At 46.0% G+C, this 23802-nt stretch overlaps 1 protein-coding gene across 4 annotated transcripts in view; it reads left to right on the forward strand.

The window, feature by feature from the left end:
* The first annotated feature begins 3506 nt into the window (after positions 1-3506).
* TPCN1 (two pore segment channel 1) overlaps positions 3507-23802 on the forward strand; it is a 62866-nt gene continuing 42570 nt past the window's right edge. For 3 of the 4 annotated variants that reach the window (XM_063086921.1, XM_063086923.1, XM_063086924.1), the window contains exons 1-2: positions 3507-3658; positions 6273-6506. In XM_063086921.1, coding sequence (XP_062942991.1) covers positions 6395-6506 — 112 coding nt within the window. In that variant the 5' untranslated portion in view covers positions 3507-3658; positions 6273-6394. The remainder of the gene's footprint in view (positions 3659-6272; positions 6507-23802) is intronic. The other variant, XM_063086922.1, reaches the window with a different exon arrangement.

Consider the following 23802-nt stretch of genomic DNA (forward strand, 5'->3'; position numbering starts at 1 on the left):
TTAATTTTAGTAATATATAAAAACTTTAGTCCAGTGTTTCCTTTTCCTCCCTCCCTTTTTGTGCCATTCTTGTTATATATATATTACATTGATATATTTATAAACCTAACAGTATATTGCTATAAATATTGCTTTATACAATCTTCTATACACGTGTTCATGTGTGTGTGTGTATATATATATATATGTATATTTTTTTTGGCAGCTGTACAGTACAGGGGTCCGAACCCTTGATGTTGGTGTTGTAACATCACATTTCAACCAACTGAGCTAACTGGCCAGCCCATAATCTTATATACTTTTAATAATTATAAATATTGCTTTATATGATCTTATATTATATAACAATATAATGCTATAAATATTGTTTCATACAATTTTCAATTTAACAAATGAGAAAAATATGTTAATATTTTCTACTGGATGAGTCATTTTTATCATACCTTCTTTTAATTCTTTAAACATGATTTCTTTAGTTCTTTGAACATATTTATAATAGCTGCTTTGAAGACTTTGTTAAAGCCAACATCTGGGAACATGCAGATAGTTTCTATTCACTGCTGTTTCCCCCTATGTTTATACTTTCTTGTTTCTATACACATCTCACAATTTTTTGTTGAATATTGGAAATTTTAAAATTGTAGCAACTCTGTAGTCTGATTTTTTTCTTCCTAATGATTATCATCTTTGTTTTTTGTTTGTATATTTAGTAAGTAACGTTCTGGACTAAATCTGTCAAATTGGTCTCCCCCACAATGTACAGCTACTGATAGCTCTGCTCAGTTTTTCTTTCTTATTTTTTTTTTTAAATCTGGCTTCTTAAGGGTTGTTCCTCTATCTACACAGCTTAATATTTAGCCAAAAATTGGTCAGAGGTTGTGCTCTAACACTTTGAGCCAGTAAGACTTCCATTTTGGCAAGTGCAGTCAATGTTCAGGTCATTTTCAACTCTGCCCTGACTTGTAGTTTCTGTTGAACTTTCTTACATCTCCTCTGCATGCCTACACAGGCTCCAATGGCCAGGGGTGTGACAGTGGCTTGAACCTCCTGTGATCTTTACTATACATGTGCACAACCTCTGGGTAACCAGGATATGTAAAGCTTATCAAGCCCCATATGGCTGTCTCATTTCCCAGAACCCCAAGCTGTCAGCCTATTGTTTGCCCCAAATAGGACTGCAACCCTGGACTACTGCAGCTGTGGTCTTCCCTGTTTTCTTACCACCAAGAATGCCACGTTAGCCAACAGTGCTCCAAATCATGTGAGCCCAAGAAGGCAGTGACAGTGAAGCCATTGGTATTCACGGACTGCCCACCCTGGTTGAACTATCATGCCAACAGAACTAAGGGCTAGGGAATTCGGAGAAGCCCCAGGTAAGTACAGTACTAACTCAAATTTCAGCAGTTTTCATGAATAAATGCTCTCAGTTTGTTGTATGCCTTTGATCGATTTTCAGAGTGCTGAAATAGCACTAGACAGTTTTGTCAAGCTCTACAGCTGCTTTTTTTAAACTGTGGTAAAGTAGGGGCCAGCCCGTGGCTCACTCGGGAGAGTGTGGTGCCGATAACACCAAGGCCATGGGTTCGGATCCCATATAGGGATGGCTGGTTAGCTCACTGGATGAATGTGGTACTGACAACACCAAGTCAAGGGTTAAGATCCTCTTACCAGTCATCTTTTAAAAATAAAAATAAATAAATAAATAAATAATAAACTGTGGTAAAGTAAAAACAAAGTTTACCATTTTAACGGTACAGTTCAGTGGCTTTAACACTGTTGCATTAGCATTTATGTGCAACCATCACCACTATCCATTTCTGGAACTTTTTCATCATCCCAAACTGAAACTCTGTACCTGTTAAACAATAATTCCTCATTTCCCTTTCCCCACAGCCCCTGGTAACCACTGTTCTACTTTTGTGTCTGGTTTGTTTCACTCAGCATAATGTCTTCAAGGTTCATCTATGTTGTAGCATGTTTCAGACTTTCATTCCTTCTTACAGTGAATGATATTCCATTGTATACGTATACCGTATGTTGTTTATCCATTCATCCACCAATGGAGTATAATTGCTTTTGTTTGTTTGGGTGGCTGGCTGGTATGGGGATCTGAACCCTTGACATTGGTGTTATCAGCACCATGTTCTAAACAAATGAGCTAAAAGTCCAGCTCTATAGTTGCTTTTTGAGAAGAGGATTTGTCTAGCCCTTGACTCCGTCATTTTCGATTCAATCTCTACAAGTGTAAATTTACAGTTACTATATTATTGTATTAATGACTATTTCCCATGTTAGACTACAAGCTCCTCGAGGGGAGGAATGAAGTTTCTTTTATCGGTCTCTCTACCCCAGCACCCAGGAGAAGGCACTTGGTAAATAATTGTTGAATATATGAATGTTTAAGGTATGGAACGAGAGAACTTCCTTAGAACGTTTTTAAGTAGGAAGAGTCAAGGCCAGATGTGTTCTAGAAAAAAAATTGTCACGGTTTACTAAGCACTTACTATATTGCTCGGCTCCTTGCCAATCTCTTCATCACCTCCCCTCATTTAATCCTCACAAGAAACTTTGTCTTGAATATGTTCAAAGAAATCACACTTTAAGGACAGGGATGAGAGTTAAATTCTCAAGTTAGTACAAAAGGCAAATATTAATCAAAATTATTTAATTTAAACACACTTGAGCGAGATGCCTTCTGTTGCATTCCAGCTGTTGGATGGAATAGTGGGAGACTTATAAACTACCCTCTTACCCCCATCACCTATGACGTAAAGTAATTTACCTATGATGTGACTCTACTTGACTGGTATCATCTCCATCTTAGGGATGAGGAAGTGGACAGGCGGAGAGGCAGAATAGAGGCAGGAACACCGAAGAGGACGCCCTGTGGTCCTTGCAGGAGCTAGAGAGCAGGGTCTTGTAGGTGTGTCAGGATCGCAGTGGGGTTACTGATTCCTCAGAGAGCCAAAGGAGAGCGGGATAGATCCCATCCCACGTGTACCGCCTTTCCAACCCTTCCCCACCTGGTGACTCACCCGCTCTGAGGGTTCCGAGTTTCTTTACCAGCAGTTACCTCTGCTGTCTCTGCGTTGCTAGGTTACCTGCCAACATCAGGAGGCGGGACTCGACATCTGACTGACTTTCCTTTTCACCATTCAATTCCTTGTTCCGCTCAGTCAGCCCACCTCCTGAGTTCTGACCAATTAGGAGCACCGTCTCTCTGCCCTTTCACCAATTGAAAGACCCGGGACGCCCTCTGGGTTGGGCTGGACAAGTAAGGCGGGGAGGATGGGAGTGGGAACAGGGCGGAGCTTCCTCGTCCCGCCCCTTCTCAAGGAGGCGGGCAGGGAGTACTGCATCGGCCGCGGGTGAGAACTGGGGAAGGATGTGAAGCTTTACCAATCAGAGCTCACCATGGCAGCCCAGATAGCCAATAGGCCGTGGAGAAGGGGAATTGGGGCGGGGCCACCGGGTTGAGGGGACAGTGGGCGGTGGATAGGAGAGCTGGCGCAGCTGCCGTGGTGGCAGCGGCTGAAGTAGCGGTGTCTGAGACGGCTGTAACAGCTCTGGGCTCGGGGCTTTGGTGGCGGCGCCGCCGGCGGGCTGGGCTGCACGGTGCGGACCCCGGCGCGCGGTCCGGGTTGCTGGGGCGGCGCGTGTAAGAATTTGAAGAGTGCGAGGGCTTGGCCCGAGGGAGAGGGCAGGGGTCAGGGGTCAGAGGGCGTGGAGTAAGGGTTTGCGGCTGGGCGGGTTGCGGGTGTGGGAGGTGGGCAGGGCGGGGCCAGAGGGGCTGCGGAGAAGGCACCGCCGAGCTTCTCTCGGTCCAGTCCAGGCCTGGGCTTTGCACCTCTCTCTTCTCCCCCGGTTTCCTCGGGCGACCCCCAAGTGGGGGCCCAGACCCGGACTGGGAGCACGTGGAGCTCGAGCCCGCACTCCTGCTTCTTGCTTCTCCTTTCACCCGCTCATCTCCCCGGCGCCCTTCGGTGATCCCGCAGGAGACTCGTACCCGGGTCAGGCTGCCCCAGTGGACAGCGGGTTGGCAGTTGGCTCTTTTCCCCGGGACCTTTCCGCAGGAGTGATCTGGGTCCCTTGTACAGAGAGCCAAAGCCCGCCGAAGGAGCACAGGGCTAGGACTTGGGAGTCCTGGGTTCTCAGTCTGCACTGTGTGACCTTGGACAAGTTCCTTCCCCTCTCTGGGCCTCATTTTTCTCTCTCTGTAAAATGATGGGTTTAAATTCAAATTGGGGAACTGATTTTGGGAGTGGGTATAGGATAATGGTAAGTGGGGTGGGTCACGGAATTCAGAATGCCTGAGTTGAAATCTGGGCTATACCGCTTCCCTGTTTACTTGTAAGAGGCAAGTTAACTACTGTAAGCCTTGGTTTCCTCATCTGTAACATGGGAATATTAGCTAAGATAGGATTTCTCAACAACAGCATTATTGACATTTTGAGCCGTATAATAATTTTGGAGTCGTCTCCCCTGTGCATTGTAGAATGTTTAGTGGTATCCCTGGTCTCTACCAACTAGTGATCCATCCACTCCCAAGGTATGATCATCAAAAATGTCTCTAGACATCGCTAGTATCCCTTGGAGGGTAAAATCACCCCAGTCGAGAGCCACTGAGCTGAGAGAATGCATGCAAGCAAGCAGTCATATACTAATGTTAAAACATAAAAACCACTAGCCATTATGACAATAACGATAAAATTAAGAAACTTCTTGATGAGTTGAGAGGATTAATAGATTCTCTTGCCTTCAAAATAAGTACAGGAGATGATTGTCAAAGATGAGTACTGGATACAAGGAAGTTACTTATATATTTTCTAGTTTTGACTATGTTTGAATATTTCCGTGGTAAAGAGTTAAACCAAAAAAAAAAAAAAAAAGCAAAACCTAAAAAAATAATTCTTAAGATAGCCTAATGGTAGCATCTCACCTGGGATTTCCTCTTCTGCCTCCCACTACTGAGTTTAAAAGTAAAATAAATCCTCAGATCTGGAGGAAACTTAAAAAAAAATCTTCTCACAGGAAGTTTGCTGGGCTGAAAGCTACAGGCTTAGCAGCAAGTAGCACAGTATTTACTTTTGCTGTCTTGTTTTAAAAAGATGTGCCATTCCCTATTGGTGCTGAGGGATCTGCTGGAAGTTTTTCTAATGAATCACGAAAAAAGTAAATTGCCATGTTGCCATTCAGTGGGTCAATTCGGAGGCAAAATTGACTCAGCCTGGAGGCCACAGCTTGAGGAAGGGACCTGCTGTTGTTTTCAAGTTCAAAGGTCTGCAGTCAGATCTGCTGAGTCCCTGCTTTTCTTTTGGTCCTTCTAAGCAGAAACAGGAATGTGTATAAATAGGAACTGTAACAGGCTAGTTCTGAGTGTTTTAAATTGAGAGTTAAGGATGAGCACTTTTGCTCTGTGATTCTGGACATCATTTTAAAAAATACTCTTGTTCCCTTCCCTTTCTTCCTCAAACACTTACATCTAGAACAATGCCCATATGAGAATGATATGTATTGTTTACCAGCAAAGTCCAGAATGATCTTGAGAGTATGTGTCTAACTACTCCTGAGAGGTTGCTTATAAACCTGACGTGAAAGACGTTTAAAAAAAGGATATGGACAAATATAGATTACTTGGCATGCTGACTCTTTACTGGTCATTGAAGCTAGGTGCTGTATGTCTTGGGGCTGTTTTGAAGTTTCAATCAACTTTTACTTATAGTTTGCTAGTAAAGTCCCTGGTACATAGTAAGTGCTCATTAAGTATTAATTACTGTTATTCTAATGGTTGTCTTTTTTTGTCTTAAAAGAAATTTTTTTTTTTGGTCGCTAGCCAGTACAGGGATTGAACCCTGGACCTTGGTGTTATCAGCACCATACTCTAACCAACTGAACTAACCGGCCAGCCCTGTCTTTAAATTCTTCATAAAACTCACACACAAATAAGAGTAAAGATGGGTGGAGGTGGAATATATTAGCCCTAATCTCACTCTCCAGACATAGTTACCCTTAACTTTTCAATATTTGTTCTTGCAGATGCCGTTTATAATGCCTTTTAATGCCATTATACTATAATAACTCTTCTTTGTTTAAATTAAGATATAATTTACATACCATAAATTTTACCAATATAAAAAGTATAATTCAGTGGTTTTTAGTATATTTACCAGGTTGTGCAGTCATCACCACTGTCTATTTTCAGAACATATTCATCAGTAGTGGTTATGTTTTTAATAATTGTCTTTCTTTTCTTTTTATCCCCCAAATCTTAGAAGATGCCTCTAATGGAGTTTCTGAGAAGCACCTCTGGGCCAGTGGCTTTGAAAGGGAGCTCCAACCAGAGACTATTTAAAGCCCTGGACATTGCATCCTGAGAGCTATAGGAGAGGAGAACATGGCTGTGAGCTTAGACGACGATGTGCCCCTCATCTTGACCTTGGATGAGGGTGGCAGTGCCCCACTGGCTCCCTCCAACAGCCTGGGCCAAGAGGAGCTGCCTAGCAAAAGTAAGACAGTGGGGTGGACTGTGGGGACTGCAGCTATTTTGTTTCAGAGGGGGAGAGACAATGAGGGCTTTGGGGTCTGATAGAAGGGGCATGTACCCTCTCACCTGACCCCACATTTGAGGCCCAAGTTCTGACACAGAAACTATTCCTGGGAGACTGGGGGCATCTAGTTCATTATCCATTCTTCATAATGCTTCTAGTGGCTGGGCTCGCCCTCCTGGAGCACTCGCTTCCCTCAGCCACTTGCCTCCCTTGCACCTGAGGTCCCCAGGCTTTGTCTGTAGACGCTTGGCAGGGAACTCAGGCAAACCTACTTCTTGGCTAGCTTCCCTGCTCTATTCCTTGTTAAACAAAAGGAGCAGATCTCAACACCAGCCTCTGTGTGTCCCACTCTGAAACCATTGGCAGGAAAACAGAGCTGACTGCTTCTCTCATCTCCATCTCAGTCCCTGCGTTGCCCAAGATGGGGGAATGAGGCGAGCATTTGTTGTGATCCATTGATTTGAGGGTTTGGGGTTTTGCTTTGTCTTCCTCTGAACTGAAGCCTAGCACAAAGTGAACCCAAGAGAGGTGGTGAGATTTAAATTTTTTAAATTTTAAGTGTGTTTCTGGCTGAATGAGAGGCCTTAAAAACCTTCGTCGTCCTTGTCTCGAGGCCATTTGTTTTATTTACTTAGGCCTTGGGCTCAAGAGAGACTTAAAATAACTGGTCTTTTCTGCAGTGTCCTAAGATGCCAGTACCAGAACTTTAAGGTCTCCTTAGCACATGGATGTTCCACCATCTACCAGTGCTCCTCAGCCAGAGCATAGATGGACTGCTCTTCTCTCATGCACAAGCGGAGACACTTGGGACTAGGAAGAGAAGAGCCTGCCTCTCCTGTCTCCTTTGTCTATAGAAAACACAGTTGGGTTGCAGGGAGCTCAGCAACCTCCCCCGGGGAGTGATGAAGGAGAACTGTGTTCCTGGAGAGGAGAGTGCTGTGGGAGCCCTGGCTCCCTATAAACAGGCCTGTCTTTGCTTTGGCATGTCCACCCCAATCTACGGTGGCCAAGCTGGGTGGTCCAGGAGGATTAGAACAAACCAGATTTTCCCCTGAGTGCCACTAAGAGCTGAGAAAGCAGTAATTCTGATTTCAGGATCATCTGTTTTCTAAGATCCCTTTGCAAGGTAGGCAGCATTGTCCCTGTTTTACAGAGGAAGAGATGATAGTGAGCAGAGATTTGAACCCAGGGTTCCTTCCCCTCTTCCTCCTCCTTTTTCTCCTTCTCCTACTCCTCCTTTCCCTTCTTTTATGAGCCCTTAATAAATGTGAGCACAGGCCGTTAGCACTTATATGCATTATCTTACCATATAATCTGAAGATATAGAGCTACTGTTATTATCTGTGTTTTATAGCGGAAAAGAGGGCGTCAGAGAGGTTGAATAACCTGTCCAGGGTCACACAGCTAGTAAGCAGTAATGCCTCTCTGATCTGTCCTTCCACACCACTGTGGAAGGTGCTTTGGGGAAAGGGATGTACGTGAGTATGGCACAGTCTCAGCTTCAGAGGAGGACACTGCCTAGTGATGGAGGTGTGAAGTCCACAAGGGAATGGGCTGAAAGGAAGGGTGGTTGGCATACTAAAGGTGTGGCTCATGTCTGGAAATAGCCAGGCTCAAGATTCAAGTGGGAATCCTGGTTGTTAGTGAGGGCCACTTTTAAATCCCTCCAGAGCATCCAAGCTGATGGTAGGTGTTCTGTTGTCCTGTGGGGTAAAAGTGGGAAGAGCAGCCCAGTTCTGTGTCAGGCTTTGAACTGATGACGGAGCTCGATGAGTAGGAAATAGGCCAAAGAGCAAAGAGACAGTAAAACTCACCTTGGATAAGCCACTAGTGAGGCTGTTATTATCTTGGCAAAGTCAGTGGCTTATTTTAGTTTGTTTCTTAAAAAAAAAAGATAACTAACTGCCAGGGTCCAGAGACGTTGTGTTTTCTACACAGTGCATTAGTGCCTCAGTTTCCTCTCTCACGCTCTTTCTGGGTCATTTACTAAAAACTCTAAGAACTAGTAGTTGTAATCCACCAGGCCTGGCTGGGGAAAACAGTGGGGCCTCTCTGAGGAAAGATTTCAGAGAAAGCCTGCTCTTCCTTAGCATAAGCCTTCGTTATTTCATGTTTGGGTTTTGGCATTGACCTCCTTCCCAAGGTGCCCTTCCATGCTGTCTGAGCAGCCCGTCTAAAACACAAATCCGATCTGGGAATTTCCTTATCTTAAAGCTCCTCAGTACCTTCCCATCTCTACAGGATGCAGGCCATGCCCTTTAGTGTACAAGACCTTGGGTATTCTAGTGCCTTCTTGCCTGAACAGTCCCATTTCCTGCCTCAGCCCACAATATCACACTGCTTTTAGTTCATTGAATCCCAGTGTATTCTTAAACCTCTCTTCCTTGCTGGTAAGTCTGTCTGGAATGCCTTTCCCAGCCTCTTGTTTACTCATGAGCTCCAGTTCCTTCTTGAAAGTCCTGCTGATAACACCATCTTTTTGAAGCCTCCACTGAACTTCACCTTCCTGGCAGAGCTAATTACTCACTGCCCTTTTCTGCTTTGGTTTCCTGATTAGGCTTCCAGTATTACAAGGAGCTCACTGTGTGGTAACTACTTGTTTAGGCATCTGATCACCCCGTAGGCCCTGAGTTCCATTCATCCTTGTATCATGTAGCTCAATACCTACAATATGTAGGTACTCAACAAATCATGGTCAGAATAAACCTGGTGGGGTTTCTTGGGCCAAGTGGCTGTCTGGGCATCTTACTTAGAGGTGGGCAGCATCTGCTCCTACCTTTTCTCCTAACTGGTGTCTTGAGTTCCATTGCTCCCAACATGGCCAGTTGATCGTCCTGGAGACCGCCATCATTGACCTGGCTAAAATACACCCTTGTCTGTGTCTGCTGTATACCCTTGAGGTATTAAGGAGTTGGCAGAATGCAGTTGGAGGCCATCAGCAGAGCTGGCAGAGACATGAACATAAACCACTGAGAACTTTCTAAGCTTTCTAAGGGTATGAGCCTTGATCAAACCTGTACCTTTGTCCTGACCCAGCAGTCACCGAGCCCTTCCTCTGGCTCTGAACCTATATGCTCCTTCTATCAGTCTGCTCAGGTGGCCATATAAATAACATGGATTGGGTGGCTTAAACAACAGAAATTTATTTTCTCACAGTTCTGGAGGCTGGAAGTCGAAGATCAGGGTGTAGGCAGGTTTGGTTTCTTCTGAGGCCTCTCTTTTTAGCTTACACATGGCCACCTTCTGGCTGTTTCCTCACATGATCATCCCTAAGTTTATGTCTGTCTTCTTATAAAGATGCCATTGCTGTTGGATTAGGGCCCACTCATGTGACCTCGTTTTACCTTAATTACCTCTTTAAAGAGTATACAAATACAGTCACATTCTGAGATACAGGAAGTTAGGGCTTCAGCATATAATTTTGGGGGAGACATAATTCAGCCCATAACACTCCTATCTTTTCCTCAAATGCAGGCACCCAGGAATCTAGCTGTGCTGCCTGTGACCTTTAATCCTATGCTAAGAACTATCCCTGCAGGAGGGTTTGGATTTTTCTCCTTATATGAGCAGTGTGGATTTTATGTAAGACTCAAACATCTTTGGGCTATAAGAGTGGCTGCTGAAATGCTAATGATGACTCACAGGCAGAACGTGCCAAGTTGATAAAGGAGGCAGGTATGAGTTGAGGTTTAAAGCCTGGAAATTAGGAATAACCTTGAGAACAGTCAGTGGGTCTGGTGTTTGACAGGACAATTTAGAGACAGCCTGCAGTCTGCACTGTGCATCAGACAGTGGTCTAGACCACCACGTTTAGGGAATCAGATGTCCAGAGTCTGAGCACTATGGTCAGCCCGGGGTTTTCCAAGGTAACTCTCATTGCACTAAGCTTTTGCTTTCTCGTTGTCTTTAACCCAGTTGCTGCCTAAGCTGGGCCCGCACCAAATGCCTTTTCTGGGTGAGGAAAGGGTTGGAGATGAGGGGGCTGGCTGAGGTGTGAGCAGGGTGTTCAGTCTCATGGATTCTTCATGGTTTTAAGGTGACAAGCCATGCAGGAATAAGGGCTCAGGTAACAGAGCAGAGAACTCCCCTCTCCCTCCTTCACCCTGATGTGATCAGGAGTTACCTAGGATCAGTGCCATGCCAGCATTGTGGAGGGTCACTGCCCCCTGGCAGGGGCCAACACATGGTGCCCTGGCTCACTTTCCAGAGTCTTCATGTAGCCAGAGCCGGTTGGCACCAGGCTTGGTCAAGGTGGGCCAGAACTGTTAGCCTCAGGGTAGATAGAGTTGCTGGAAAAGAGCTGTGGGACTATTACCAAAGGATGATCAACCCCCAGCTGGACTCTGCATCGCAGAAATCCATGTCCGTGGCTCTTTTTCTGAGTGTCCCCACTATAGCTGTCAAAGAGTGAAGCAAGCCCAAGGGACTTGTATAGCTTTTGTCACTTGTGATACACTGTGTGGTGGAGTGGTTGAGTGTATATGACAACCTCCAGACTTCTAATCCTAGCTGAGTACAGTGCTTAGCTTCTCCAAGCCTCAGCCTCCTCATCAGTAGAATGGGATCGTGATAGCATCTCCTAGTAGGGTTGTTGGGGGGATTTAGTGAGATCATGTGTGCAATCACATAGTCAATGCTCAGCCAATCATAGGCGTTATTATCATGGCCAGAGACTGGGCTGCTTCTTTGGAATATCCGCCATTAGCAGGGGTCCTGAACCCAGACTAAGATCTGATTCCTTTTTGCCTCACTCCTGGCACAGTGGGTGGCCACTGCTTGGCAGAGAAGCTGAGGCAGCATGGCAGCTGGAGACCAAGCAGCAATTAGATTTTCACAGCCTCCCATGGAGCTTGGGCATTTGGCTCTGCCGGAGTCATTCCCCTGGCTTTTTTAGGGCCTTGCTGAGGCAGAATGCGGGGTGTCACTAGACCGGCAGCAGCACCAATTAAAATGAGCAAGCACCCAGCATGCCGGGTTGGAGCCTCATAACTGAGACTTGAAGCCTTTCACTTCCTCAGCCCTCTGTGTCTTCATGGAGGGATCCTGTCTTTTGCCTTGGGCCCCCTGCCATGAAATGTCATTTCTCTCTTCTGCATGCAGAAAGCTGGTGTGTCTAAATGGCGGCTGGGTGTGAACTGGAGTGCCTGCTGCACTGCTCTTTACTGATCACCTTAGGGAGGTCTGAGTTCACATTTGCTCTGGAAGTGCTTCATGAGCCAGAACAGACAACTTGGCAGCCTCCAAGTCGGGGAGAGTTTGGATGGCTCACAGCAGTCAGCTTCTGGTGGCTTCTGGTTGCTGTGCCCTGCCTGGAGTTGCCTCAAATTATAGCACAGTGGCCCAGCAAGGAAGCCCATGCTCTTCAGAGGAAGCATCAAGGGACTAAGTCTGGGAAGGACATTGGTCCAGACTGCCCCCATTCCACCATTGTGCTCTCGTAGCAGCTGTTCATTCTTATCCCTGCACTGGAGTAAGTTCCCTGATTTAGACGCTTCCTAACTCTAACCCATGGTCAGGTCAGTCTGAGTAAGGATATGCTCAGTGATGATGATGGCCCACGGGTTTTAAGCTCCTGCCATGTGCCAGGCAGTGTCCGCAGCACTTGGCTTGTACTGTCTCTCTCATTTGATCCTCCCAGTGGGTCCCTGAGGTTGGTGCTTTCAGTATCATCTTGCAAAAAAAGAAACAGGCTCCCAGGGGTTGAAACTTACAGAAGGTCACCCAGCCACTTTAGCAGCATTTGAACCCATGTCCTCTGACTCCAGAACTGGTGTCTTAACTAATATGCCCCCCACTGTGAAGTAAAGCTCTGTGGAAAAGGTAAAATTTTATTCTGAATTTCTTTCCCGAAAGGAAGGTGGTTTCTTTTTTTTTTTTTTTCTTAAAAGATGACCGGTAAGGGGATCTTAACCCTTGACTTGGTGTTGTCAGCACCACACTCTCCTGAGTGAGCCACAGGCCAGCCCAGGAAGGTGGTTTCTATCTTTATCTCTTTTCTTTTTTTTCCAGGAATACTGTGTTGAGATATCTCTTTTTTAATTAAACTTTTATTTCCTATAAGGCATATTATTATTCTAAATTGGAGTTCCATAGGTGGAACTCCCTTCCATGTTGTAAAAACAGGAAAACCAATGGGGTTGCATTGTAAAATCTGTGTTGGATCATCCAAGAGAAGCTAGAAAACATGGAGAAGTGAAAAACCAGACCGTAAAAGACAGCCACGATTCCACCATCCACAGAAACAATGGCTTTCTTCTTAATGCTTGCCCTCCCCCGGTTCTTCCTCTCCATAGCATTTGGCTACATTTGCCAGCATGGTGGTTGGAACAAGAAAATTGGGGCTGAGAATGGGAAATCACAGGAGTCGAGATTTGGGGTTGGGAAAGGAAGGACAAAGGAGGACCAGCTTGGAGTAGGGCATGAGGCATACTCAAAAGGCCAGGTGGGATTGCAGAGGGGAGCGACTGCCTGAGGTTGTCGGTTCCCTGTGGCAGATGTCCCCACATTGGGACTTGCCTGGGGGATGTCCCAGACCGGACTGGATAACTGGATTGGGGCCATTGGTGTTATGTTGCCTTTTGTACCAGGGACACCCTTTGCCTTGTTTGCTTTTTGTTGGCGGTACTTACCTAGTTGTAAAAAGTGCAGTTCTTCCTCTACCCAAACCACTCGTGAAGCTCTGGCTCAGAGGAAGTAACCTTGTAGCATAAGACCTGGGGCCCTGTGTGCTAGGGGTGTGGTGGGGACTGTGTACACTCTCTGAAGGGGCAGTGGCTACTTAGCTCTGGTCTGTCGTTGTCATATAGCATGACAGGCTGATAGTAATACATTTTCCAATTTTTCAAAAGACGTTAGAACCTATACTTTTAATCAGAAATCTTCTGATTTTTTTTTTTTTTTTTTTTTTTTTAAAGATGACTGGTAAGAGGATCTTAACCCTTGGCCTGGTATTATCAGCACCACGCTTAACCAGTGAGTGAACCGGCCATCCCTATATAAGGATCAGAGCCTGTGGCCTTGCTGTTATCAGCACCGTACTCTCCCGATTGAGCCACAGGCCAGCCCAGAAATCTTCTGATTTTTAAACGTTGACAGCCAATTCATATGCCTTATTCCTAGCCAGCAGAATAAAATCTGGTCAATAGGCTGTTACTGTGTGATCTGTTTGAACAAACTATTTCAAAATAAGGAAAACAGTACAAAACCAACCGACAAACTCTCCATGGTCCTTGATGTTATCTTCTCCTTTGGGTGGCTTTTCACGAGAATCAGAACTAGTCAGACAACTTGTTCTTTGTGCCTTAGTGCTTTGCCTAAAGAAAGACCAGATTTCATTTAGCTTTGGAATTTTGGGGAGGATGGGAGGACAAAGCAGGTGTGTACATGTCCCAGGAACCCCTTCCTCTTTCTTTTCTGTTTATTCTTTCCCTCCTCTGTGTTGTAGTTGATGTGATTCTCTATCTGTAGAGTGCCTATTTTCCATTATTCCTTCTTATCTGCATCCTATCCAACTTTAAGACCACTGATCCAAGTTGGCTGTGACTTTTTTTTTTTTGCTTTGACTTTGAGATATGTAATAAAGATTCAAGTAAGCATTAGAGATTTTTTAAAAAGTAATGGTTTAAGAGCTAGTCCTTTTTTTTTTTTTTTTTCCTTTTTAAACATCACCTTCTTGTCAACTGAAAAACTAAGTAGAATTTTTCAAATGTCTGGCACATATTTCTTTAGGACTTAACTGCTGTTGAAGTTACAAGAAAGGTATCAGATGTAGCTGTAGCCTGTAAAAATCTTATGGTTTGGTTGGCAGTAAGACCAATGAGTGCAACTTTTGCTGCATAGGTTATAACTATAGAAGGATTTAGAGGAGGGGAGGGTCAGGATGGGCAGGAAGGTGGGAAGGGCTTCCCAAGGAGGTGGAAAATGGGGGCAAGAGGAGATGGAGTCAGTTTGCTTTGTTAGGGGATGGAGTTGCATCAGGAAGACTTTAAAGAGGAGATGAAGCACTTGAGTGTGTTGAATCTTTAAAGAGATGATGAACAGGAAGTGAAAGACTGTCCCCAAATAAAGGAGCAGGGGAGCAGAGGTTTAGAAGTATTGAAGTGGGTGGATTGTGTGGTCTTATGCTATAAGGTCACTTCCTGTGAGCCAGAGCCTTGTGAGTGGTTTGGGTAGAGGAAGAACTGCACTTTTTACAACTAGGCAAGTACCTCCAACGAAAAGCAAACATGGCACTTGGGTTAGAGGGTACCGGGGAAAGGGTGGATTCAAATCTTTGACGGTCTTCTTGCCTCCACCCCTAGGGCCATACTGAGGAGTTCGGACTTCATCCTGGGGTGATGGAGAAGCCCCAAAGTGCTTTAAGCAGGAGAGTCACCATCACATTTCAGGGGAGTGTCTGAAAATTCACTCAGGCTGTCCTACAAAGATTGTTGGAAATGGGTGACAAGACCAGGTAGCATGGTGGTGGCCCTGTTTTGTTTGGCCTGAACAGTGTTTTAAGAGGTAGCATAACCAAGCAAACATCATGCTTGGTCTCAGCATGAGCAGCTTGGCACGTGTCATCTGACACCTGTCTGGTACCTGTAGTCATTTGAATTTGCAGCCCCTGGAGTAGATTCTGATAGTATAGCACCTTGACTGGAGACGAGAGAGAAATGATGATGAAGCTCAACTAAGGGAGTAGCAGAGGACAAGCTTATGGAGTAGTGTGATTTAGGCAGAGGTGGGAGTTGGGGGTGCTAGTGAGAAAGACTGAACATCCTGGGCATGAGCAGCAGCATGGGCAGAGGTAAGGAGGGGGCGTGAGCCTCCCTGGGAAGCGCCAGAGGGGAGCATACTAGGGGCAGATTGGATTTGGGGTATGAGTAAGAGCATGAGCTCTGGGGTCAGACCAGCTGAATTTGAATCCAGCTCTTCCATCTACTGCTGGTACCTTGGGCAGGTGATGAACCTCTCTGAGCTTCAGTTTCTCCATTCGTAAAGTGACACTAATACCAATATTAGGACTGTTGTGAGGTTTAAAGAAAATAGCATGCCTCCATCAATTAGCACAGTGCCTGGCTTATACCAGACTGAGCACTGGGTGGATGTCAGCTAGTATAATTAGGGTCAGGGGTTGAGCAGGTAGATCCACTTTATGGAGAGCCTAGAATGCCAGTGGCAGGAGTTTGGACATGGTTAATTAGGGAATGGGGGCTGCTAAATGTGTTTGGGCCAGAAGGTGATGTGATGACAGAGCATCTTACTACTGACTTCTTGCCATCTCTGGATGCCATCTCCAGCCACCACGACAACCCCTGAAGTTAGAAACCCTGGGGAGGGTCAGCCCTGAGTGAGGGTTACTTTCTCCCTGGAGATGGGGAGGTGGATGGAGAGGAAACTCCCAGGCTGTTCTACAGTGGCAGGAGCCACTGTCTGTATCCCTCTCCCTGACCAGTCCCTGAACTTCCCCAGGGCTGGTCGGGATTGGGCCTTATTCATCTGTACAGCCTCAACGCTCTGCGCAATTGCTGCCTCTCAGAAGGTACTCAGGAAATATCTGGACAGTGCTGAAGTGATGAGTACTTTTCCCAGGCTCACTTAGCCTGGGTGCAGGAGGGTGTGCCTTAAATTGGAAGCAGCCCAGAAATATCTGGCAAGGAGAAAGTAGTTAGTGAAAGAAAAGCAGAGTGGATGGGGTGAAGATGTTTGGCTGTACCCTGGCCCTACCCCACATCTTCCACTTTGCCCTTCCTAATCCCACTTTAGGATCAGAAAGGACCTCCAAGTTCCAGAGCCACTTTCTTGACTGAAAAATCATGGCTTCTGTATTAGTCCATTTTTGTGTTGCTATAACAGAATACCTGCGACTGGGTAATTTATAAAGAACAGAGGTTTATTTGGCTTACGATTCTGGAACATCTGCTTCTGGTGCAGGCCTCAGGCTGCTTCTGTTCATGGTGGAAAGTGGCAGGCAGCCAGTGGGTACAAGCAGATCACATGGCCAGAGGAAGCAAGAGAGAGAGGGGAGGTGCCAGGGTCCTTTAAACAATCAGCTCTCATGGGAACTCATAGAGCGAGAACTCACTCACTACCTCCACCCCCCAGGAAGGACATTAATTCGTTCATGAGGGATCCACCCCCATGACTCAAGCAGTTCCCAAAACTACCACATTGGGTATCAGATTTCTACATGAGTTTTAGGGGGACAGGACATCCAAACTCTTATCAGCTTCTAACTGTTTCCAGTAGATAAGTTCCTGCTTTGTTCTGGTGCACCGATAACAATCCCTTACACAACCCATCCTGATCTGGGGTTGACCAGGAAGTTCTCGGTCTGCTCAGCCTGGCAGCCTAGCTCTGCCTTTCTTCTCCTTCATGGTGAAGTGTTGATTGATGTCTTATCTTTCGCCTTTGTGGGGAAATCCATCCTCATAACCACCCTTACTGTACTGAGGAATTGGTGTCTTGGAATATGTCAGGCTTTGGATTACAAATTAAAACACACACACACACATTCTAATCTCTTTCCACATGTATTTTAGCTATAGAAGCAAGCAGAGACTATAAAATTGCTGTAGCAGCAGTTTTTAGGCATGACTTAGGGGTTTTGTTTTGTTTTTCCATGGAAGGCTCTATTATGTTCAGGGAACCTCCTAGGTGAACCTTTTGGTGGCTTCCCTCCTTCAGCATGCATTTGGAACATTTGCAGATATCTCCCATGAGTGTTCTTTGGGTGCCATCCCTGCTCCTTGGCCTGACAGCAAATCCAGTAGCTGCAAATCAGAGTGTCTTTTATGCTACGTTAAATGACAAAGTCTTCCCCAGAGCCATTCATGTTACCTTCTTCGTAGAGGCAGGAAGCATTGATTACAGTTGTAAAGAACCTGTACAATAATGTTTATGGATGGTTTGTCCTAATGGCCTTGTCAGGTAAGTGGTATTCATCTCCATTTTGCAGATGTGCAAGTTGAGGCACGGAGAGGGAAGTAATCTGCATAGGCAGACAAGGGGGAAGTAGGCTATGTTCGTTCAGCAAATGTTAGTGGGCCATGGCATGCCAGGCAGACACAGGAGGAATTTGTGGCTCTTTAATCTCAGAGCCCTGCTTCCTCTGTTTTCAGGCCTTGCCCAGAACAAGCATTTCTCCACCCAGGCTCTAATAGCCTTGAAAGTGTCATTAACATCAGAGTGTTGATGAGGAGACCGTAAACCTAGACCACCTCAGTTGGTGAGATTAGGCCACATTCCTGAATGGAATGTAGGACAAAGCCCTTGAAGACCAAGTGCTCTGGCCCGCCTTTCCTGCCTAACAGTGGCCCTGGTGCTTGACCTGGCCAGACTGTGAGAAATTTTGCCTTAGTACACTCCTACCTGGCTGGCCACCATTCTTTGACTCCACACTAGAAATCAGAACCTATAATCAAAAGTATTAAAACATGGACTGCTCATATAATCTTATTTATTTAATGATCACATTATCTCATTTATTTTCTCATTTAAACCACTTTCACTACCGAACCTCCCCTGGGCTGCTGTCTCTCTCACTTCCAATTTATTCCTGCTTCGGCTTTCTTTAGCTGAAGACCTCTGGAGCCTTCCCTAACCTGTTGGGCAGTGGCTGTATTTCCACAGCTTCTCATTCTCTGAATCTGCTGTGTGTGCCTCACTCTCTGCTCTCCACTGCACAGAAGCCCACTCGCTCCCCAGCACCTGGATGTAATAGATTTGATGCATTGAATTGGGGTTGGTTTTGTGCCATGATGGAGTCTGAGAAAATGGAATTTTGGTGAATTAGCTCATTTAAAATATGGATAGTAACACCAAGGTCAAGGGTGATTCCTGTACTAGTCAGCCTCCCAAAAAATATATATCTATATGGGTGGGAGGGCTAAGTTTGGTAAAGAATCTTTTCATAGTATGAATAGTACCCCTGTATTCATCCCATGCCACATTGGGTTTTGTAAATCACGTTCCCTTCTATCAGGACTTATCTGGTTTGTGGATTTCTTTTTGTGTCTTCCTGATGCCCATTTGAGGCAGCAGGTGAAACAGAGCAGGAAGATAGAGTGCCCAGCTCAGTGTGATGCCTGGGTAGATGGCTGTTGTTTAGGGTGCTTATGTTACACAACTGTATCTCTTTCTGGTAGCACAAGTTTTGCAAAGACAGGGACCATGTCTTTTCTACACATACCCTGCATGAAATAACATATCTGGGAGTGAGTCACCAGGTTCCGAAAACAGCCAGGATCCCAGATGACTCTGTCTCTCACAGCTCAGCCTAGTCGTTGGAGCCATCTGGCGTGACAGAGACTCATTTGAATGTGATCAGATCAGAAATAGCCCAGGCCGGGTGTGGCCTTGCTTCCCCCAGGAACAGCCTACTTTTGGGGACATTTGGGTCTCTGCCTCCAGCATTTGCAGCTCTCCAGGAATCCACACCTGTCCTGTAATTGCCCTATCAGCTTGGGCTGCTCCATCCCCTCCTTCCCTCACATCTGAGCTCCCTCACCACCACCCCACCATTCATAGACCACCTCTCTTTTTAATCTCTCTTTTTCTTAGATTGGGATTTTTTTTTTTTTCTTGTTCTTTTAGTTCTTACTGAAAATCAGCCCAGGCAGAGCAACTGTGCTCAGTGCTGTCTAATGGCTTGGAGCCACTCCAAGCTGCCCGATGTGTTGGCTTTCACTTGTGGGTGGTCGCCGGCAAGCGTGATGTCTTCGCTCTGTGACTCTCAAGGGTCCGCTCTTCTTGTGGCCTTGGCTGTTCACACTTGGCTGGCCTGCCTATTTGTCTGGAATTGCAGTTTTTACTGCACACCCTGGAGCCAGTCTGGTAGCCTCAACAGGCCTCAGATTTTATTAGCACCAAAGTCCACTTGGCCTCCAGGCCAGTTGGCCCATTTGTTTTCGTCGCATATTGTGTTTTGCTGTTTTCTCTTGGAGACCAGACATTGTCCCAGAGTGTGTAGGGGATCAAAAGTCTGGAGATGTGATAGCTTGGGAGAATTCTAGGCTCTTACAAATATGTGTGTGTATTGGGGAGTGGTGTTATCCGCCAGTGCTCTATACTTTTTCTTCAGGGTCACTGGGTCTATGGCAAAGGAGGGGGTCGAATTTCTGGCATCATGTCTTGGTAGATGAGCAGCCTTGAATGAGCTAAGGTTGTTTTTTTCTGAGCTTCAGGTTTTTTGTCTGTAAAATGGGGATAAGGATATCTACAGTCAGTATTGATATAAAGATTAAATGGGAAATTTTATATAATATATCACAGTTCCAACATAGTAAATGGAAACTATAAATAATATTAGTGTCAGGTTGATTTTCAACAAAGCAGCAATGTCCTTTTCTGAGCCCCTGAGGAGATAATCAAGGGCTGTCGGCATTGAGGACTTGAACCCTCTCTTCATTTTATTTAATTGTCCAACTTGCTCTTAAGGAATGTGAGCTGGGCGTTTTCTTAGAGACCCTGTAGTAGCGATTGACTACCAACCTTGTAGCATTGCAGGGAGAATTAGAATCAAGCAGCTCCATTTTCTTGCCCTTTCTTTAAAATGGCTTCTTTGTTTCCATTGTCTTTTTCTTTATTCATGATGCCTTTTTGGTCTGCCTTCCCTACTTTATGGAAAGGGAAACTGAGGCAAAAGGAAGGGAAGGCTGAGCCTAGTGCCTGGCCATTAACTGTACAGGGTTTCAGGTCCCTGGAGAAGGAACATGCTTAGGCCATCAAACTCTCTGTAGTATGTAGCATTCCTCCCAGTCATCACTTCCCCAAGCTGCCTGTGCCTTGTGACCACCTCACCTCTTGTTGCTGCCCTTCTGAACAAAACTGCCCGCCACAGCAGAAGAGCCAGGTGCTGGGGTGTGGCCACTGTTGATGGTCCAGCCAGTCCCCAGGTGCTCCTAGGTAGGGCCAGAAAACATCTTTGATCCATGCTGACTCATCAGCGGCCTTCATGCAGGTTGAGACTCAGCCAGACTCATTCTTCTGAGCACTGCTTGTCTGCTGACCTCTTGTAGGGGCCCACAGAGCACCAGTGCATGGTGAAAAATGCCTTTAATTTCCATGGGTTCTTCTATAGCTCCTTTCCTTGTGCATTTCACAATTAGCATTTCTGCTGCTTCCAATGGAACATGGGACAGATGTTTGCACAGGTGCTGCACTCTTCACTGGGTAAACAGAGTGGCATTTGGGTGCCTGTGTGAGTGAGTGAGTGAAGCGTAGGGCCTTGACAAATGTTTTTTAGAGCATCCGAAGCACTTCCCACATGGTAGGCACTCAGTAAATATTTCGTGAGTGAGTAGTGGTTGTGAAAGCCCTTTGTTTCATAATAAACCCAGTGGCACGGGAACAGGAAATACAATTCCAGTTTGGGCCTTGAAATTCATGGACCGAAGAAGAAGTCATGTCCTGCCTCACCAAGAAAGTACCTGTGGACATCTGGCAAACCATGGGATGTACGGCAGGGCCAAGTTGCAGTTCTCCATCTTGGGAAGGGTGGTTAGGAGAATTAGACAATGAAAATGACCATGGTGGCCCCTGGCGAATTTAACCTGCTCTATAAATGTGAGCTCATCATGGCTTCCCTGGGAAAAGGAACTTGTGGTTTTGCCCATGCAGATTGTTTGTAGATTGGTTATTGAGTTAATCAAGACTGACCACCTTGGCTATGTATTTCCAAATGGCACACCTGGTCGAGTTGCTCAACCATTAGGATCCAGTGGCTCAAGTCCACCTCCTTACCGTGAGGCTAGGCTCACACTTAGCCTTGTGAAAGCAGTGGAGGGAGAGGGACAAGCTTGGGCTTCCTGGGCTCGAGCCCCAGCCTGGCTACTTCCTTGCTCTGTGACCTTCTGCAAGTCACTTAGCCTCTGTGGGCCTCAGTTTCTCCCTTTATAATTATCCCCTGCTAGGGATAATAATAGGGCTTGTTTACACTGAGAAGAATTAATAAATGGAAAGCCCTTAAAACTGCATCTGGTATGTAGCAGGCACTGAGTGTGAGCTGCTGCTGTTGTCATTTTCCACTGCGTCAGCCTTGTCTCTGGTCTCTGGCTCTTTGAGCTTCAGGATTACTGAACCCTCTATAGTTTCCTAAAAGTGTCCTACAGTTTGCTTCTCTGCTTTATGCAAAACCTTCTCTGTTTTTGGAATGTGCCCCTCACCTCAGTCCCTTCCACCTAGTGAACACCTCCTCATCCTTCATCCTTCAAAGGCAGCCCTACATTATCTCAGAATCCTTCCCTGCTACTACTGCCCACTAGCCCCTGTGGAGCACTGTGGTCACATCCTTTTCTAGGCTGTTGTAACTAACAAATGACTTCAGTTCTCCGTAGCCACATTCCTTCTATCATCTCCCGATTGGGATCTCCATGAGGACAAAGGTCATGGTGTTACTTTTTCTAATCCAACACCCAGCACAATTCCTGGCATACTGGTATACAGTAGGTGCTGAATAAATGTCTTCTCAAATTAAAGTATGTGTGTTTGCGTTAAGAAGGTCAGCCTTTTTAAATTTCACCCTCCGTTTTTCTATCAGAGATTATAACATGATTTATTAAGACTAGAGAGGTACTCAACCTCAGGATTTTTTTTTTTTTTTTGGTGGTCGGCTGGTGTGAGGATCCAAACCCTTGATCTTGGTGTTGTAACACCGTGTTCTGACCAAGTGAGCTAACCAGCCAGACAAGGATGTCTTCTTGTGAGTTCTTCCTCTGGCCAGTTTAGGTGCGAGCACCTCGGGCTATAATCACAGCCTTAGATGGCTACAGTGCTCTCCTTTTCCCAGCCCCTCTCCTGCTGCCTGCACTCTTTTCTGCACTCTGACTCCCAAGAGCCTCTTGTTTCCCTCTTGTTTCTAATCTGCACCCTCCTGCATCTCCACGTCCTCTTTTGCGGCCATTGCTCTCAACTTTCTAATTCTTTTCCCTGCCAGTTCAAGGTCCCCCAGCACTGGCCTCAAGGAAGACAGGGATTCCCTTTGGATTTGGCCACTGTCAGGTGGCCGGAAATAAGGCTGGAGGTGGCACATGGCATTATCCTGGCCACTTCCAAATCAGAGCTCCTTCCAGAACAGTGCTTGACCCATGGTACCACCCTGTTGAGCCTTTCGTTCTTCCTCCTCTCCTCTGGCTTAAGCCTTTGGCAGGACAGATTTTGAGCTTGAGGCCAACAACTCAACTAGGAGGGCTCTGTGCCAGTTCTTGCCTTTCTGGAGGTTGGTATATTTGCCTGGGGCTCTGCCCGGCTTTGGAGCCTTCACTAACATGCATTGATAACGAGGGTCCACCTCCCACGCCATCTTGCAACCAATTATCAGAAAGAGAAGGCCTGAGCAGAGGGGAACATGCACTCTGCTTTCTTTTGGCATAGTGTCTTATGCCCAATTTTTATCTGGGGGCCCTTGAAGAGCCAACTAGCACAGAAGCACTATGGCAACACCATGCCTGTAAAACTCATCAGTGTCACTCTGGTTTATTTTTCTCTCCTCTTTGAGCTTTTTCCCAGGGAGTGGGGCTCTCAGTGACAACTGGCAAATGGTTGGGCAATTGCTTGTTGTCATTCTGGTGGGCACTGGCTTCTGGAGGGCTCTAAGTGCTTTGTGTGTATTGCATTTGTTTATGCAATGCCCAGAGCACTGTTGGCATCAGTCCCAGTTTATGGATGAAGAAACTGAGACTCTGGGGATTAGGATCATGAACTGGGAGCAGGGGTAGAGCACAGCCAGAGTGAACTCGGGTGTCCAGGGCTACATTTTGTTTTGAAGAGGATGTGCGCACACGCGCGTGCGTGTTTGGAATGCATAAGTTCGTGTGCACTTAAGCGAATTAGAATGAAAAAGAGGAAAGATAAAAATGGAGTAGGTAGGCTGGCTGGTGATCTCAGTTGGTTAGAGCATGGTGCTAATAACATCAAAGTCCAGGGCTCCATCCCTGTACTGGCCAGCCGCCAAAAAAAAAAAAAAGAAAAAAGAATAAAAAGAAATGGGGTAGGGTCCTCATTATCAACCTGCCCAAGGACAGTCACCCTGCGTTTTTTTCTGATCAAAGGTACCTCCCAGGAAGAGCTCACAGGCCTTTTGTCCAAAGCAACCGCTCTGCACAGACTCTAAACCAAGGCCTCAGTGGTTTACCCAGCCCTAGCTGACCCTGCAGTTGCTGGATGTGGGGTGGGTTGTCAAAGCCCTCCCCTCCTGCCTGCTCTTTCCCCCTCCTCCCTGGTGCTGCTTTATGGCCAGCATATGGAAACTGTTTCTATTTATCCAACACCACCA

The sequence above is a fragment of the Cynocephalus volans genome, chromosome 2, assembly GCF_027409185.1.
Source record: "Cynocephalus volans isolate mCynVol1 chromosome 2, mCynVol1.pri, whole genome shotgun sequence".
NCBI classification, from domain to species: domain Eukaryota; kingdom Metazoa; phylum Chordata; class Mammalia; order Dermoptera; family Cynocephalidae; genus Cynocephalus; species Cynocephalus volans.